This window comes from Panthera leo, chromosome D4 (genome assembly GCF_018350215.1).
Source record: "Panthera leo isolate Ple1 chromosome D4, P.leo_Ple1_pat1.1, whole genome shotgun sequence".
Lineage (NCBI taxonomy): Eukaryota > Metazoa > Chordata > Mammalia > Carnivora > Felidae > Panthera > Panthera leo.
In genome coordinates this window covers 2,900,022-2,917,614 of record NC_056691.1, presented here as the reverse complement: position 1 = coordinate 2,917,614, position 17,593 = coordinate 2,900,022, and the positions used below count along the sequence as shown (strand labels likewise).

The window sequence follows — 17,593 nt, the reverse complement described above, 5'->3', positions numbered from 1 at the left end:
TGTAGGTTTGTTTCCGGTGGAAGTTGCCTCGGCTTTTCCATCGAGATCGCATTGTGCATGTTATCATTTGCTCTTCGTGGGGTTGACTTGTTGCTGGCAATTGCTGTTGACAGAACCCTTTGAAGACGCTCTCAGGAACCAGTCCTCGGGGCCTGTGCTGAGCAAGGCGGCCTCCGTGGAGTGCATCAGCCCTGTCACGCCCAGAGCCCCCGATGCCAAGATGCTGGCGGAGCTGGAAGGGGAGCCTTGGTACCAAGGGGAGATGAGCCGGAAGGAGGCTGAGGGGCTGCTGAAGAACGACGGGGACTTCCTGGTCAGGAAGAGCGCCACCAACCCGGGCTCCTTCGTCCTCACTGGCATGCACAACGGCCAGGCCAAGCACCTGCTGCTCGTGGACCCAGAGGGCACGGTGAGCGCGGGCGGGACATGACCTGCCTCCTTAGAGCAGTCTCCCCTTGGCCTCTGTGCTGGGTGACCACACTTTCCCTCTGCTGCCTGTGGGCACCTGCTGACGTCCTGACGGCCACTCCTCGGGGACCCGGCCGCCCAGGCACACAGGCCTGCACTTGGCTCGCGCTTGGAAACCTCGTGAGGGCCCAGGGCAAAAGCTTTAACTCTGACGTCCTTTACAATAAGTACAAAAACGGAAAGTTTTCCTGTCCAATCCATTCATAGTGGATGAGGAAGTGCAGGGTTCCTGGGCTTCTAATATTGATCTCAAGTATCTCCAAGAGTTCCTAGAGTAGAAGACGTGATGAAGCAGTAAACAGACCCCCTCTTAATTAGCTTCCCGCTTTCCCACTCGGGGACAGTGTGTGTGGCCATTCTCGGTGGTACAGTTGTGTCTGACGAACCGTGTGGGTCTGACTGAATTTCCCGTCTTCCAGTAGATAGATTGGATTTGATCTTGGCACAGTCTAAGAACTGCTAAGTTTAATAAACATAATTACATTAACTGAACCATTAAATAAGTTCCAAGATTGTTGTGTAAAACCTTTTATCCAGTGAAAACACAGAAGCAGGTAGTTATCCGAACAGTAGATTAGAACATGGCCTGTCCTGATCGATGGGTAGGGACAAAGCCTCTGTCTTTGGTTGGACTTGAACACAGTTTAACCGTGTTTGGTGGGGGAGGGGAGAGTTGTTACGTCACCTGATCTGCTCCAGGGCGTCTGCACCTTGGCTCTCCGGACATCGACTCCGTGCCCCTCTCCCCTCTCCACCTGGGCAACCCCCTCCCTAGGAACGTAGTGTGAATCCTTCCAATTCACCTTCTTCGTTTGTGTGGTTTTTCCCACGGAGGCACATCAGGGAGAAAATACACTGTGTGTTTGTGCATTTCAGGAAGCTGCTAACACGGTCCTGCCCCTCAAATCCCATGTCAAACTCTGCATGTGTTTTTGAGATCCGTCTGTGGTGCTTTCTGTACACGGGATCGTCGCTTGGGTGGGCGGCCCAGCGGCCCCCATCCACGGCCACACGTCACTTGTGGAACATTCTCACGCAGGGCTGAAGGTGCTACGAAGTCTCCGTGCGTCTTCCCTGCGCCCACGATGGTCTTTCTGGGGCACATCCCGGGACCGGGGTTTTGGTCATAGGACGTGCACACACTTGGTTTCACCAGGGCTGTGCATTTGCTTCCAGAACGGCTGGACTACCAGGGGGCACGGCGGCCATGCACCAGGGTTCCCTCAGCCTCCTTGACATCATCCTCCCTGCAGGGCGAGTCCAAGACTCCCGGGAAGAGCATGTCCCAGTGTCGCCCTACGACCGCGCGTCCACAGGTTCTTCCAGTAAATGTTATGTGCCCACCTCCCCCCTGCTTCTCTTCTGATCTTCTCACCCAGCTCACTTCCTGAGTTTCTCAGCCATAGAATTTCCACATGAACCCTCCCATTTTTTCCCCCCGAATCTGATCATTTTGTCTGTGATGTTCTTCATCAAATGGAAGTTTCCCTTTTATGGTTTATGGCCTTGAGTTTTGTTTTGTTTTGTTTTGACTTGAGAGAGAGAGAGAGAGAGAGAGAGAGAGAGAGAGAGAAGGAGAGCAGGGGAGAGGGGCAGAGGGAGAGAGAGAATCCCAAGCAGGTTCCACAGTTAGCACAGATCCTGACACAAGGCTCAAACCCATGAACCATGAAATCATGACCCGAGCCGAAATTAAGAGTCAGATGTTTAACCGACTAAGCCACCCAGGTGCCCCTGTGGTCTTGAGTTTTAAAAGATTTCCTCATGGGGCACCTGGGTGGCTCAGTCGGTTGAGCATCTGACTCTTGATTTCGGCTCAGGTCACGATCTAACGGTTTGTGTGTTTGAGCCCCCACATCGGGCTCTCTGCACTGACCGTGGGGAGCCTGCTTGGGATTCTGTCTCTCCCTCTCTCTCTGCCCCTCCTCGTTCGTACTCTCTCTCTCTCAAAATAAATAAATAAACATTAGAAACATTTAAAAAGTAAACATAAAAGATTTCCTGACCTGCAGTCGTAGATGCACGTTGTTCCTCTGTGACTTCTGTGTTTGCTTATTTTTCACAATTAGGTTCTAATTCTGACTAGAGTTACTTTGACAGTGACATAAGACAGGGACCCAGCATTCCTTAAATCTCCAGGTGGTGAGCCAGGCTTCTGTCCTATGGATACGCCTTGAGTTAACGTTCTCGGTGCTCTGTGTCCCTTGTTTTTCTCAAGAGTCTGTCCTGTCCTGTTGAGCGGACTGTTTAGTCCTGATATGAGTACCACATCGCGTGGTCACTCTGGCTTTGAAACGGTCTTAACATGTGGCAGTGTAAGTCCTTCCTCTTGAAACTCCTATTAGCATTCTCTTTTTAAGCTGTTCTCGGACCTCTATCCCTCTTTGCTGTGGTTTTGGAGTCCGTTTATGCCCCCACCGAGAACGCGTGCTGGGATTTTGGTAGGACCGGTGTTGAGTTCACGGATTAATTTCAGGGAGAGCTGACGGTTTTCAGCATTAAATCATCACATCCACGAACATGGCATGAGTCTCTACTTATTTAGTTTTAAGCTGTCCCTTGTTAGAATTTAAAAACTCTCTCCGGAAAGTTCTTGTGTTTCCTTTGTTTGGTTACTCCCTGGAGTGTCTGGTTTGAATTCTTGGCACAAGCGGTATGTGATTTTGGCCACGTTTTCTCAACAGTGACTGCTGCAGGGAGAGGAATGTGGTATGATCTTGTGCCCAGAAATCTTGCCGATGGCAGCGGTTTTACCGGAACGGCGGTCAGGCCGTGGCATACGTGGACAGTCACGTCTCCTGCCTTCCGGTTTCTGACCCCGTGGCACGCTCACCGGGGCGCCCTGGAGCGTTCACCAGGAGAGGGCGCCCTCGTCTCGTCCCCCGCCTGAAAGGGGATGTTGGCGGGTTTTGTTCTACTGAGGGTGACGTAAGCTCTGGAGGGTTGTCTTCGTCAGCCGAAGAAAGGACTTCATTCTCTGATTCATTCAGTCGCTCAACAGCTGTGCACCAAGTGACTGCTAAATCTGGACGCTGCTTTTGACACCTGGGATACGTCCGTGAGCAGGTTTAAGAGGACAGTTTCTGCTTGTGTGGAATTCATAGAAATTAGTTACCGGATTGCTTTTGTCACGTATAGGTATTGGATTTTGTCAAATGCTGCTTCAGCATCATGACAATAATCATGGGGGGTTTTTTTCTGGAGTCTGTTAACGTGGGGAGGGGGCAGTTACACAGGCAGATCCTTCTGACGCTGCGTCCTGGCATATGCCCTGCTTGGTCCTGACGCAGCCGTCACGGGCCGCGTTGCGGGATTTGGGCACCCGACACTTCCTCTTGGGTGTTTCTGGCTGCCCTTCACCCGTGAGGTCGGTCTTTGTTGCCTTGGCTGCCTTTTGCTTGTGTATGCTGGTCTGGTTTGGGGGCCAGGGGTATAGTCACCTTATAACAAGCTAGGGCGGCTGCAAATCAGAGAGGCCGTCCCTCTTCGTATGTCACATAGAGTGTCCTGGAGAGCCCCTGTTTCTGCAACACGATTCGTTGTGACCTTCAAGGCCTTGTCACACACAAGCACTCATTTATTTGTTCATTGGTTCGCTGACTGGTTCCCCCCACTGCCCTGTCACCCCTGTGAGAGTGGCAGCCTTAGTCACTGCATTACGCCCAGTACGTAGAATAGTGCCAGGCACATAGTAGGTGTTTAACGAGCACGTGATGGCACCGATCGACCTCGGGCTTTTACGGGAGCCGAGGGCCCCCGCAGGCCACGTGGGAGCTGAGGGTCCCCTGCTGCTACAGATGCCTCATCACAGATAGGCGTCTCTAAACAGAATCAGCCCAGAGAGGTTTCCCTTTGCAAGGGCTGCTACCAATCCGTCTGTTGTTTTCTGAGACAAAATAGGAAAGAAAACATCTGAGCAAGGCTAAGAGAATGCGAACATTTCAGTTGCAACATTTAGGTATTGTTGAGAAAAGAGAAGTTAACAGTTTAGCTACATTACACCATCTCATAGAGCAAAGATGGTTAATGGGTCATATACTCAGTCCTTGTAGACAAAGGATTGATTGATGATTACGAAACAACACGTATTGGGGTGTCTGGGGGGCGCGGTCGGTTAAGCATCTGACTCTTGTTCCAGTCATGATCTCATAGTCAAGGGATCGAGCCCCACATCAGGCTCAGCACTGAGCATGAAGCCCGCTTGGGATTCTCTCTTTCTCTCTCTGTCCCTCCCCTTGCATCTCTCTCTCTCTCTCTCTCTCTCTCTCTCTCTCTCAAAAAAGGACATGTAGTATTACTACTAATATATTCTGCATTCCCAAACCAGTACCGAGGTAACGTGTAGGGGCACTTGGGTGGCTCAGTTGATGGACCACCTGTCGCTTCATCTCAGGGCTGTGAGTTCAAGCCCCACCTTGGGTGTGGAGCCTACTTACAAACATTTTTTTTTTTTTTAAGATAATTTGGAAGGTGGGAGGGAAGGAAGCTGAAGGAATGTGGTTGAAGCAGGTGTTCTTGTAAGCCACGACCCCAGCTGTGCCGTCTACAAGACTTTAATTTCTGAGGGGAAATCTGGCACCTCAGAGAAAATCAGTCGCACCAACTAGTAAGTGTTCTTTGGGGAGGCTTTTTGCTGGATCTGATGATCGAATTTAATTGATCCAGTGGAGGAGAGCTTCAGCTGAGAAAGACTTAATTACGAACGTAATGTCACTTCCTTGCTGTTAGGACACCAAAATAGACGATGAACACATTCTCTTCAATATTTATTCATCTGATTTTCATGGTAATTGGTCGGTCCCTGACTATAAAGGGGGAAACTTGGCAGAACAGATTACTCGGAGAAATAAGGATGCAAAACAGTTCTGAGGCTATATTTACTGCAGCGTGTACGAACCTGCGTGCCTTCCCACTGCACACTGATCGTGCAAGACGAGGGCTCCCGGGGTCGCTGGAAACGCGGGTGACCGAGGAGCGTGGAGGCGGGGCTCCTGAGCTCCCAGGCAGGTGTGGGGCAGCGGCTGCTCTGACCCCACCGACGGGCTCTGCAGAAACAGTGCCAGAGGTGGCGTCTGGAACGTCCTCGCGGTGAGTTAGCCCTCTTGAGTCTAAGATGATGCCCGGAGGCACCCTTGGTCCATCCCCTTGGCCGGTAGGGCCAGCAGGGTGGGCCGGGTGCTGTGCTTGCTTTAGAATGAGCCGCTTGCTGCACCCACACCCACACCCGCACCCGCACCTGCACCTCACCTGCGCTTGTTCCGTGGCTGGGTGTTCCATGGGCTTCCTGACCGCGGTCTCGGGAACGTGGCGCATTGAGAGCACGTGCTGGGGCTTTGCATTCAGGACATCGGAAAACAGCAACCGGCCAACACCCCACACTTATTGGGATTTTATTTTATTCTGAGAGTAACTAAGAAAATAATCCCCCTCCATCCCTCCAGTCAAACAAGCCTTGTTGTTATTTTAAGTTTTCCTTTGTCTCCGGCAGACTAGGCGGTGCTGAATGACCTGGGAAGCCTCACTGTTCTGAGCCAAGGGAGCTCGGTGCCCACTCACCCACTCTTGCCCCTCGGGTCCTTGGTTCGGCGACTCACATCCCGGGGCCCCCATCTTCCAGGCCTGTCCCTTCAACCCGGGGGCTCCATGGAGAAGAAGGGGATGGAGACGGTGGGGACGGTCAGTGGCCTCGTGGGAGAAGCCACACTCGGGCTGCCTTGCCGGTCCGAGTGCAGGATAGACTAGGGATGTACGAGCAGGGCCACTGGCCGCTGGCGGATAAGGCTGTCGTGATTTTCACTTCTTACCAGTGTAACACCTGGAAAGTGTGACCAAGCGGATGTTACCTGCGGTCTTTGATGAGAAGTGACAGCCCAACCCAATCCCGGGGGAGCGGGGTGGTGCTCACGGCCAGGCTCAGGCTCCCTCTCGGAGTCCTTTCCTGGTGCTCAAACTGCTCTCGGTGGTGTCATGTCTTCTTCTTCTTTTTTAACGTTTATTTATTTTGAGAGAGAGAGAGAGAGAGAGAGAGAACAAGCAGAGGAGGGGCAGAGAGAGAGGGAGACGCAGAATCCGAAGCAGGTTCTAGGCTCCGAGCTGGCAGCACAGAGCCCGACGCAGGGCTCGAACTCACAAACCGTGAGATCATGACCCGAGCCGAAGTCGGAAGCTCAACCTACTGAGCCCCCCGGGTGCCCCAACAGGTGTCCTTTCTTGATTCTCCCTGGAAACTAAAGCGTAGCCCATTTTTCGATTTTTGACAAGTGTTTTCATTTCCCAGGTTGTCTCTGCGCCTGTAAATACATCAAGCCTGTCTCTCCCCAGCAGCGCTCGTCGCGTCTGTGCGACCTCCCTGTCTTACCCTCTGTCTCTGTCAACAGCACTTTTAGTGTTTTCTGAATGCACAAAATAGAGACAGAAGCGTAATGAACTCCCGCGGTCCCGGTATTCGCTGCACAGTTTACCAATATTGTTCCGATCTCGATTCACCCGTCCGTTATTTTAGAGGGGACGGTAGCGTTTGGAAGTAGAGGACAGCGTTCTCCCACGGAATGATTTGCGAGTACCCTGCCCAAAGTCTCCGTCGCCCCCGGCCCCCGAGTGTGAGTGTGGTGCACACAGAATCGCACCTTCGCCCTGATGGCGCCACTGCGGCCTGCTCCTGCCGACCCCCTTCCTGTCCCCTGGCCGCTCCTGGAACGGCCTTTACTGGAAAGGATCCATTCAGAATGCCTCACCGCCTCAGGCTGTCCTGTGTCTTCAGTCCCCCTCACCGCAGGCTCCTGCTCAGTCCGGTTTTCTGACCTGTCCTCCGAGGCGGGGTCAGATTATGCATCTGGGTCACGCCGTCACGGAGACACCACGCTGGGAGTGGTGTCCATGAGTGTTCTCCTGGATGCCGGACGAAGGGGGCATCTGGCAGGCTTCGCCCCTGCACACTCTCGCCTTCCCTTGTAATTATTACATATTTGGGAGGAGGTACCCTGAAACTACATGAATCCACCTTTCCAGATGTTAAGTAATTTGTTTTCATCCATGTGGATTCACAGCTGCCTGACTGTTCGGTGGCTTCTCACCGCGTCCCTTCGACGCTCTTCTTTGTCTTTGCTTCAAATACACACGGATGTCACGGGACCGTCTTCCTCCACTGCCGTTGGAGGCCTGGCCTGCTTGTTTTTCACGGGGAGACCAGGGTCTTCAAGTGGGGGTGCTGCCGCTCCCGTGTCCTCGAGATGGACGGATTGGTGCCGACAGATGCACACGCACACACACGCGCACGCTCGTGTCTGTGCCCATTTGCGTGTCCATCTCTGGATGTTACAAGCGGTACGCTCGTGGTAATTCTTCCGATTCCAGTCTGATATCACAGGGTTCATCCGTTTGTCTTTTCCTGCATTTCTAAGTCTCTCCTCCAGCGATGAGAAGCCTGACCCCTTACCTTCGTATTTTCACCGACTTGGTTAACCCCCCACGTGTGAGGTGCACCCCCATCACAGCGGCCGCCCCTGCCCCCGCCCTGCGGGGGCGCTGGTTCCCCGCCCAGCCGTTCCCCGGGGGCTCCCTTCCCCCTGAGCTCGCTCTGACCACCCCTCCTGGCTCTGATGCCCACGCGGGCCACCCACCTCCTGTCCTGTGTCCTCCTGTCACCTGTCCTGTGGTACACTCCTCGCTGCCCCTGGACTCCAGTCTCCCACTGGGGACCACCGTGGCTGCCCCCCCCCACCCCCAGAGCACAGCACTTGTCTTCCTTGGCATTTGGACCGACCGTTCAGTCAGGAAGGAAGGGACTGGAGAGAAGGGGAGGGAGGGGCTTTCTGAAACATTTGATCGCATATCCAGGCATCCTGCAGTGCACTCCTCTTGTAAATATCTCAGCATCATTTCCACCAATAAGGGTATGAAGGCAACAACGACACGACATAGTTGTTATATCCAACAAAACTAAAGATAGTTGTTCAACATATTCAAATTTCCCTGATTATCTCAAAGATGTTGTGTGTATAGTACGTTTGTTGGAATCAGAATTCAAGCGTGGTCCACGTGGTTCATTTTGTGAGGTCTCTGAAGACTCTTACTCTGTTTTCCCTCCATCTCCGTGGACTCCAGTGGTTTCCTTGAACGACTAGATAACTTGTCTGTAGAATATCCCACACTGTGATTTGGGTTGTGGTGTCCCTATGTCACTTGTGCCCTGACCCCTGGCTCTTCTGTAAACTGGTAGACACAGAGACTTTAAAGGCAGCCTTAGCAGGATATACCTTACATACAGGCCCGTTTCAGGAGTACGATCCAGTGGGTTTTAGTGTATTCACAGACGTGTGCATCCATGACCACAGTCCGTCTGGAACATGTTTACCACCTACAAGAGAAATGCCTCTGCGTTCAGCTGTCACCCACCAGCCTCCCGTCGCCTAGTCTCCGTGGGTTTCTCCCTTTTGGAGCTCCCTCTGAATGGAATCCTATAAATACATAGTCCTTTGTGACTAGCCTCTTTTACTGAGTGCAGTGTTTTCAAGGGTCATCCACGTTGTGGCGGGTGTCAGCACCTCATTCTTTTCTGTGGCCGAGGAACATTCCGCTCACGGACAGCCCATGCTTTATTCGTGATGGACATTTGGCTGTTACGAACATTGCCGCTAACATGACGTCCAAGTTCCTGTGTGGACGTGTGTTTTCATTTCTCTTGGACATATACCCAGGAGTGGATTTGTTAGGTCGTGTGGTGGCTCTGTAATCTGCCACCCGAGGGACCGTCACACAGTTTTTTTTCAAAGCAGCCGCACCATTTTACATTCCAACTAATAGTGTGCGAGGGCCCCGATTTCTCCGTGCCGTCTCCCACCCTTGTTATTATCTGGCCTTTGGATTCTGGCCATCCGTGTGGGCGGGCAGTGACAGACCACTGTGATTTTGATTTGCATTTCCCTCGTGACTAATAAGGTCAAGCATCTCTTTAGATACTTACTGGCTGTTTACTTCTTTGGACTAACGTCTGTTCGAATCCTTTGTCCATGTTTTTCTTCTTTTTCTTCATTTTTTTTTTTGTTGTGGTAAAATACACAGAACATAAAATTTACCATCTAAGCCAGCTGTGAGGGTACAGTTCAGTGGTGTGGGTGGTGTGCGTGTAGTTGTACAACCAATATCCATCCCCAGAACTCTTTTTGTCTTGCAAATCTGAAACTCTGTCCCCATTAAATAATTCCCTGTCCCCTCCACCCCCAGCCCCTGGCATCCACCATTCCACTTTCTGTCTCTATGAATTTGACTCCTCTACGGACGTCATGTAAGCGGAGTCACAGCGCATTTGTCCTTCTGTGACTGGCCTGTTTCATGCTGTCCTTAGGGTTCATCCACGCTGGAGCACGTGTCAGGATCTCCTTCCTTCCTAAGGCTGCACAATATTCCATTGTGTGGATAGACCATATTTTGCCCATCCATTCATGTGTGGATGGACTTGTTGCTTCCACATTTTAACTATTGCAGGAAACGCTGCTTTTAATACAATGCACAGGTATCTCTTTGAGACCCTCCTTTGAGTTTCTTGGGTACACGTCTAGAAGGGGAATTGCTGAGTCATATGAGAATTCATTAACAAAATGTTTTTGAGAAGCCATCACACAGCCCACAGCGGCTGCACTATTTCACATTCCTGCCAATAGTGCACAAGGGCTCTAATGTCTCTTCCTCCTGGTCAACACCTGCTATTTTCTGGTTTGGGGATGGTGGTCATTCTCATGAGTGTGAGGTGGTATCTCAATTTGCATTTCTCTGATGATGAGGGTTGCGGAGCGTCTTTTCATGTACTTATTGGCCATGTCATTTGGTCACGTGGTCATTTATGTGTCTTCTTTGAGGAAATGGCAGTTCAAGTTCTTTGCCCATTTTTGAATCAGGTTGTCTATTTTTTATTATTGAGTTTTAGGAGTACTTTATATATTCTGGATATTCATCACTTATTAGATACACAAATTCCAAATTTATCCCCCCATCCTATAGGTTGCTTTTTTACTCTGTTGATAGTGTCTTTCATGCACAAAACTTTACAATTTTCATGACATCCAAATTGTCTGGTTTTTCTTTTGTTGCCTGGGAATTTGGTACCATATCCAAGAAACCATTGCAGATTCAGTGCCTTGAAGCTTTTGCCCTGAGTTTTCTTCTAAGAATTTTAGGCCTTACATTGAGATCTTGGATCCATTTTGAGTTAATTTTTTTATGTGGCATCAGCTACAGGCACTCTATTCTTTTGTATGTGGACACCCAGTTTCCCCAGCAGCATTTGTTGAAAAAATTGTCCCTTTCCTGTTGAATGGTCACAGCACCCTAGTCAAAAATCACTTGACCACATATGCAGGGGCTCATTTCTAGGCCCTCTGTTCTTTTCCACTGCCTTATATGCCTGTCTTTATATCAGTACCACACTGTTTTGATTACTGTAGCTTTGTAATTAGTTTTGAAATCCAGAAGTGTGAGTCCTCCAACTTCGTCAAATTTGTTGTGTTGGTCTTTTCAAAGAAGCTGCTTTTGGTTTCATTGATTTTCTCTATTATTTTCCCATTCTCTATTTTATCTCTGCTTTAATCTTTATGCTGTCCTTTCTCCTGCTCAGTTCAGGGTTTTTAGTGTCTTCAAGTGGGACATTAGGTTATTTGTGAGTCTCTAAATTTTCCTCTTGCTGTTGGGGAAAAGGAGTGCCCATGTGGGCAAGGTGTTGATTGGAAGGAGGTAAGCAGCTGGCACTCACAGTCCCAAGCCCGACTCTTGGTGTTGCAGCCCCAGAGGGCTGATGTGAACCTGGCACTGTGTCCGTTGGGTCTAAGAAGGACCTGAGCCTCACGTTAATTTCAAACCTGGGAGAGGCCAAGCAATGTGGGTGGGTGGGTCTACATCCCGCTTGGGTTAGGTTGTATTTGGGCTTGAGCCTCTGGGAGTGGAGGGTCCGCCAGTGGATCCAGCCCAAGCTGAGACATTAGACAAAGAGCAGCAGGTCTGAGTGTGCAACCCGTTCCAATGGAACCAGATTTTAATCAGGAACTATCTTGTCTGATGGTTTTGCCACAGCTAGTGTGACCTTTTGGAAGGGGACGGATGTAATCATTCTGTCATTGGTTGAGTATACTTGTTAACGTACAATATCTCTAAATGGTATTTCTGACTACTGGGCACCTAATTTAAATGTTCCCTAGACAACTTGAACCCACAATACCTAAAGCAGAAGGTACGGCCCCCACCCCCTTGCCCAACTGCCCCATGGATTCCTTCCTGCAGCTCGCCCTGCCCCCAAACCTCAGCTACCAGCACCTCCTTCATCACATGTGTTTAGTTTTACAAGACCTGCATAGCTCAGTCGATTAAGCATCCAACTCTTGGTTTCGGCTCAGGTCGTGATCTCAGGGTTCAGGTTCGAGCCTCTCATCGGGCTCCATGCTGACAGTGTGGAGTGTGCTTGGGATTCTCTCTCTCTCCTCTCTCTTTGCTCCTCCCTGCTCACTCTCTATCCCTCTCTCTCTCTCAAAATAAACAAACATTAAAAAGAAAAGGAACCACCAAACTATCTTCTAAACTATCTGTCCCGTTTTTCAATCCACCAGCAGTGACGAGAGTTCTCATTGCACACATCCTCACCAGCATTGGCAGTTGTCGGTGTTGTGGATTTTGGCCATTCTGATAGGTGTGTGGTGGCATCTCAGTGTTGTAACTTGTGTTTCCCTGATGACTTGTGCTGTAGGGCATCTTTTCACGTACTTGTTTGCCACCTGTGCATCCTCTTTGCTGAGGTGTTTGTTAAGGTCTTTGCCCCATTTTTAAAATGTGGTTTTCTTAATGTTGGTATTAAGAGCTGTTTGTATATTTCAGAGACCGGTTCATTACCAGATGTGTCTTTTGCAAATACCTTCTCCCAGTCCGTGGCTGCTCTTCTCACTGTCTTGAAGGTGTCACTTGTGGATCGGACGTTTTTAATCTTGATGAAGTCCAGCTTATCGTTTCTTTCATTCACGAATCAGGCCTTTGATGTCTTATCTAGAAAGTCATCACCAAACCCATGGTCGCTAAAGTTCTCCCTGTGTTTTCTTTTAAGAGTTTAATAATTCTGCATTTTACATTTAAGTCTGTGATCCATTCTGAGTTAATTTTTTGAAGGGTGTAAGTTCTGATCTAGGCTTTCTGTAAAATATATGTGGACATCCCGGTGCTGCAGCATCGTTCACTGAAAATGCTGTCTTTGCCTTTTATTTCCTTTTTTGTCTTACTGCATTAACGAGGACTTCCATGATGGTGTTGAGGAGTGTGAGGCGGGACATCCTGGCCTTGTTCAAGTTTCTGATCATTAAGTAGGATGTTAGTGGTAGGATTTTTGTGGATGTCTTTATCAAGTGGAGGAAGTTTCACCCGTATTCCTAGTTTACTGAGAGCTTTTACCAAGAATTGGTTGAATTTTCTGTTTCCATTGATAAGATCATGGAGTTTTTGTCTTCACCCTAATGGTGTGATGGATTGTGTTGATTTCTGAATGGGGAAGCAGCCTTGCAGACCCAGGATAAATCCCCCTTGGTCATGGTGTATAGTTCTTCTTATACATTGTTGGATTCAATCCGTTAGTGTTTTGTTGAGGATTTTTGCATGTGTGTTCATAAGAGGTGCTGGTCTGTAGTTTTCTTTTCCTGTAACGTCTTTGTTTGCTTTTGATGTTAGAGTCGTACTAGCCTCATAGAGTGAGTTAAGTGATATTATTTCTGCTTCTGTCTTCTGAATGAGATTGTGGGGACTTGGTAAATTTTGTCTTTAAGTGTTTGGTAGAGTTCACCAGTGAACCTGTCTGGGCCTGGTGCTTTCTATGTTGGCAGATTATTCACTATTGATTCAATTTTTAAATAGCCACAGGTTTATTCAAACCATCTATTTCTTCTTGTAAGAGTTTTGTGAAGCTGTGTCTTTCAAGAAATGGATCCGTTTTTAAGGAGTTATCAAATTTGTGGGCATAGAGTTATTTATAGTATTCCTTCATTATCCTTTTAAATTCCATGAGATCTGTAGTGATGACCCTTCTTTCATTTCCGATATTAGTAAGTGTCTTCTCTCATTTTTTTTCTTAGCCTGGCTAGAGGCTTATCAACTGTTATGTATCTTTTCGAAGGACCAGCTTTGGGGATCATTGATTTCTGTATTGATTTCCTGTTTCCAATGTCATTGGTTTCTGCTCTAATTTTTTCATTATTTCTTTCCTTATGCTTCCTGTGGATTTAATTTGTTCTTTTTTCTAGTTTCCTAAGGTAAAAGCTTAGAATACTGATTTCAGCTCTTTCTTCTTTTCTGACCCACATAGCAAGTGGGTCCATACAGATAGCTCTGTGGACTGCAGGTTCTCTGGGAAGAAGCCAGACTGGAGTTTCAGCAAGCATTGATGTGAATGGAGTGAACTGGCCTATTTAGGCAGTAAATTTATATCATATGACTCTTCATGGTTTTGTTTGTATGTGTGTGTTCATTGTGGCCCAGCCTTCATACCCCAAAGATGCCCACCAGGGGGCAGCTTGGGCAATATGTTGGAATCATGGGGAGGGATCGAGAGACACGCCGGTTGGCCGAGCCCCACCCCAAGCTCCTGGTGGGGTTGGCCTGGGCACGGGGTTACTGAACACTGTCTGGTGATTTGGACGTGAGTCCATGCTAAGACTGCTATCCCAGACACTGCCCTGTCATAAACCCTCTTTCATTCACCCCTGCTGCCCCAGAACTTCGATGACTGTTCATCACTAAGAAGTGGGAATAAGAAGTCAGCGTCAAGGCAGCAGCCAACAGTAGTCTCAGGCTGAGTCCTGGGTGCCCCTCACCTCCCAGAAAGGGGCCTTCCCATGTCACCTCAGGGTCTTTCTGTGGTGGGGATTCTACAGAACTCAGGAGGATTAAACAGCCTTGATGAAAAGATGCCAAAATTTCTTGCAAAAAGATTCCTTTCCTAATGTGCCCATTGGGTCACATCCTTGGTGAGGCTCAGTGCCCAAGGGTCAGGAACCCCGTGGCCCAGTGGGTCCCTGTCCCTCCATGCTTACAGACACCTGTGGGGAAGGGGGCCTACCTCAGTGTGGGACCCCAGGAGAACAGAGAACCCTCATTTCTAAGTTTCTACTGTTGCCTGTGGCTGCTATCTTGTAGATCCTAGAGCAGATGGCTGGGGTGGGGGGGGGGCTTTAATGGGCACACCTGGACTATAGATTTGGGGTGGGAATGAGATCAAGGCTGAAGGTTCAGAATAGGACATCCCATTGGTAGGTTGGTGGAAGGGAGAGACAAGAGTGGCCACATCAGGGGTGAGGATGGGATTAGAGGAAAGGAGAGAATACGGGGACAGGTAAGGAGGAAGGAACTAGATGTGCCCTCAGAGTCCCTGAGAGACAGGTGGGGGAGAGCTGTGGCCCAGGGAAGGGGGGGTCTCCAGAAATAAGGCTGGAGAGAGAGGTCAGACACCCAGGGCGTCCAAAAGCCATCATGAGGACCATCTAAGGGCTGGAGGGCCATCAGGTGTAGCCAGGCACCTGCTCCCTGGCCTGTCTCCCATCCCCTCAAAGGAGGCCGCGGGGGCTGTGTCCACAGCAGCCGGGAGACTGTTCCTGGCCAGGCGTCCTCTGCCTTCTTCAAGTGTGGTCTACACTGGGAGTGTAGCAGCTCAGGGACCAAGGCGCAGGCCCGGTGAGCAGCGGGAAGTGGTGACCCTCCCCCACACCCCCACCCCACCCCCAGAGTTCACTTGCTCGGAGGCTGGCAGGCAGGCATTGCACCAAGAAACCAGGAGTGTGCTGTGCCGCCCCTGCGTCCCAGACAGGCTCGCCCCCCAGTGCGGGAGACGGAAGGGCTACGTGGACCCCCTCTGGGTGCGAGTGCAGGACGGCCAGACGGGTCTTTCGAGGGCAGGAGAGGAGCAGGAGAGAAAAGGCTGGCAGCAGAGGGCAGGGTGGTTGCTGAAGGCACATGGCAGGTGACAGGCTGAATGACCGGCCAGTGATGATCACTGGGGACTTCGAAGACGTGTCCCTGAGAGAGCGTGGGGGCCCCGGGGAGGCTGCCGCTCCGGTTCCCGTGGTCTGGGGCTGGCTCCAAGCACATGCGTTCTCTTTTCTCTGCCCGTGGGTCATGCATCCTGCCCTCTGTGTCCCTCCCAGGTCCGGACGAAGGACAGGGTCTTCGACAGCATCAGCCACCTCATCAACCACCACCTGGAGAACAGCCTGCCCATCGTCTCTGCTGGAAGCGAGCTCTGTCTCCAGCAGCCGGTGGAGAAGCCCCTGTGACCGGCCGGCCACCCCGTCCTGACCCTGCACCGGTGGTCAGGAGACCTGGTTCTTCCCGGGAAATGGGTACAGGGGCTATGGAAACTCGGGCAGCCGCCCACGGGCTCCGAGCCTTGTCCAAATGCCCCAGGAGGAAGGTGTCCGAAAAGTGCAAGTTTCATAAACTTGTCCTGATTTTCTCGTGTGCATATTAAAGGTGTACATACCTATACATCCTGTACAAATTAGCCCTCTATATTTATATTTTTTAAGACTAAGAAAGATGTAAGACTAATGTTCTGTGCTGTATGTTTTTAATGGAAAAAAAAGTTTGACTCTAGTTGTCCGGGCAAAAAATTTAATTCAACCGACCCATTCTCCTGAGAAATTCCCCTAGGAAGATGTGACCTGCAGTTTTACCCGATAAGCACAACACGGGGACTAGAAGCAGGCAGGAGGGTTTTAAAAATATGGAGTCGGCGCAGAAGAAGGCGGGCTGCCACCCGAAAGGGCCTAGCTCTGGTCCCGGGGGCCGCCCCGCGGGGTGTTGGCGCCCCCTCCCTCCGCGATGACGCCCCCCGTCGCCCCCCGGGCCGTCTGCACTGCACCGTGAGCTCCCGGCTCCCACACCTGACACCTGGGGCCGCCGAACTGTCAACCCGGCCGTGTCGGTGGTGCCTGAGCACGGGAATCCCGTCCCCCTTGACCTCAGTTGTCCAGGGTCTCAAAGATCTTACTGCCGGATGTGGCACCAAAGGAGCCTCGGTGACCAACATCTTCACTGGCAAACTCTTCCATTGCTCCCATCTGTGTTACTGTGCGGGGCGGGGTCGGGGGAGGGGGGGCTGGCTGGGGCGAAGTCTTGGCTTCTGTGTCCTTCCAGCCAATCGATGATGGCAGGCCGCCGCGGTAGCTGCTAGAAAACCGTCCCTGCCCTGAATCCGACCGCGAAAAACGCACCGGTACGAGCTGTGTCGAAGGCAGATCTGACACGCGTGCTCCGTCCCGGAGACGTGTGCGTGGCCGTGGCTCTTGCCCCACGTTTGCCTGAGGTTGGTGACTCGGGCCCGCGGGATCGGTCGGAGGTTTCCTGCTTCTCGAGTGGTCGGTGGGTTAGGTGGCTGGTTGTCTCTGCAGCAGATTTCCCAGTTGCTCCGTGGAAAGGGCCCGTGCCCCACGGAGCTCTTTGTCTCGGCCCCTTCTTTCAAGCTGAAGTACTGGGATTTCTTACGGGGTCATTCGGTGTCAGGAGGTCAACAGTGCCTGTAACTTTTAAAAAACGCCCGTGTTGACGTTACCGTGTGATTTTAACAGATGCTGTCTTTTAAAAGATAGAAGGATCCATTCGTCGGCCGGCCCCTTCTAATTGGTGCCACGGCACAGGCCCCCGTCCCGTGCGGCCCCACGGGGCGAGGCACCCTGGGTCAGAGCAACAGAAGGACTTTCTGCGCGCTTAGAGTGGGACGGTAATAAATTCGATGCTTCAAGAGTGAGGAGTTAAGGATGGATTTAAAAAATTCTGTTGAGTGAATCTGTGAAGTTCTAATGCTAAATGAACCCCATTTCTGTTCTTGGGGTGTGTGTGTCCAGGATGGAAGATGGGGTGAAGCTTGTGGGTGGCGGGAGAGTCGGGCAGCTCCACAGATGTGTGTGGGGCTTCTTAGGAGTTTTTGTCCTTTGAGGGTCCAGTGGGTCCAAGGTGACGGTGGCTTCAGTCTTCTAGAATGTTCTGCCGTGGATTGGAACTAACGTAGGACCATCCGCCTCTTCCTGGAAAGAACAGTTCTGGTTTCAGTCACGGTGCGGATACTCTGCCCCAGGTCACTCGGAAGCAGTGGGAGCTGAAGGGGGTTGGGGTG

General features: G+C 50.8%; 1 protein-coding gene across 1 annotated transcript in view; it reads left to right on the top strand.

Annotated features, from left to right (window-relative positions):
- Positions 1 to 16,018, top strand: part of SHC3 (SHC adaptor protein 3) — a 101,354-nt gene extending 85,336 nt beyond the window's left edge. Inside the window, exons 11-12 of the mRNA XM_042912841.1 lie at positions 114 to 409; positions 15,627 to 16,018. Of these exons, the coding sequence (XP_042768775.1) occupies positions 114 to 409; positions 15,627 to 15,755 (425 nt within the window). The 3' untranslated portion in view covers positions 15,756 to 16,018. The remainder of the gene's footprint in view (positions 1 to 113; positions 410 to 15,626) is intronic.
- The last annotated feature ends 1,575 nt before the right edge of the window (positions 16,019 to 17,593 follow it).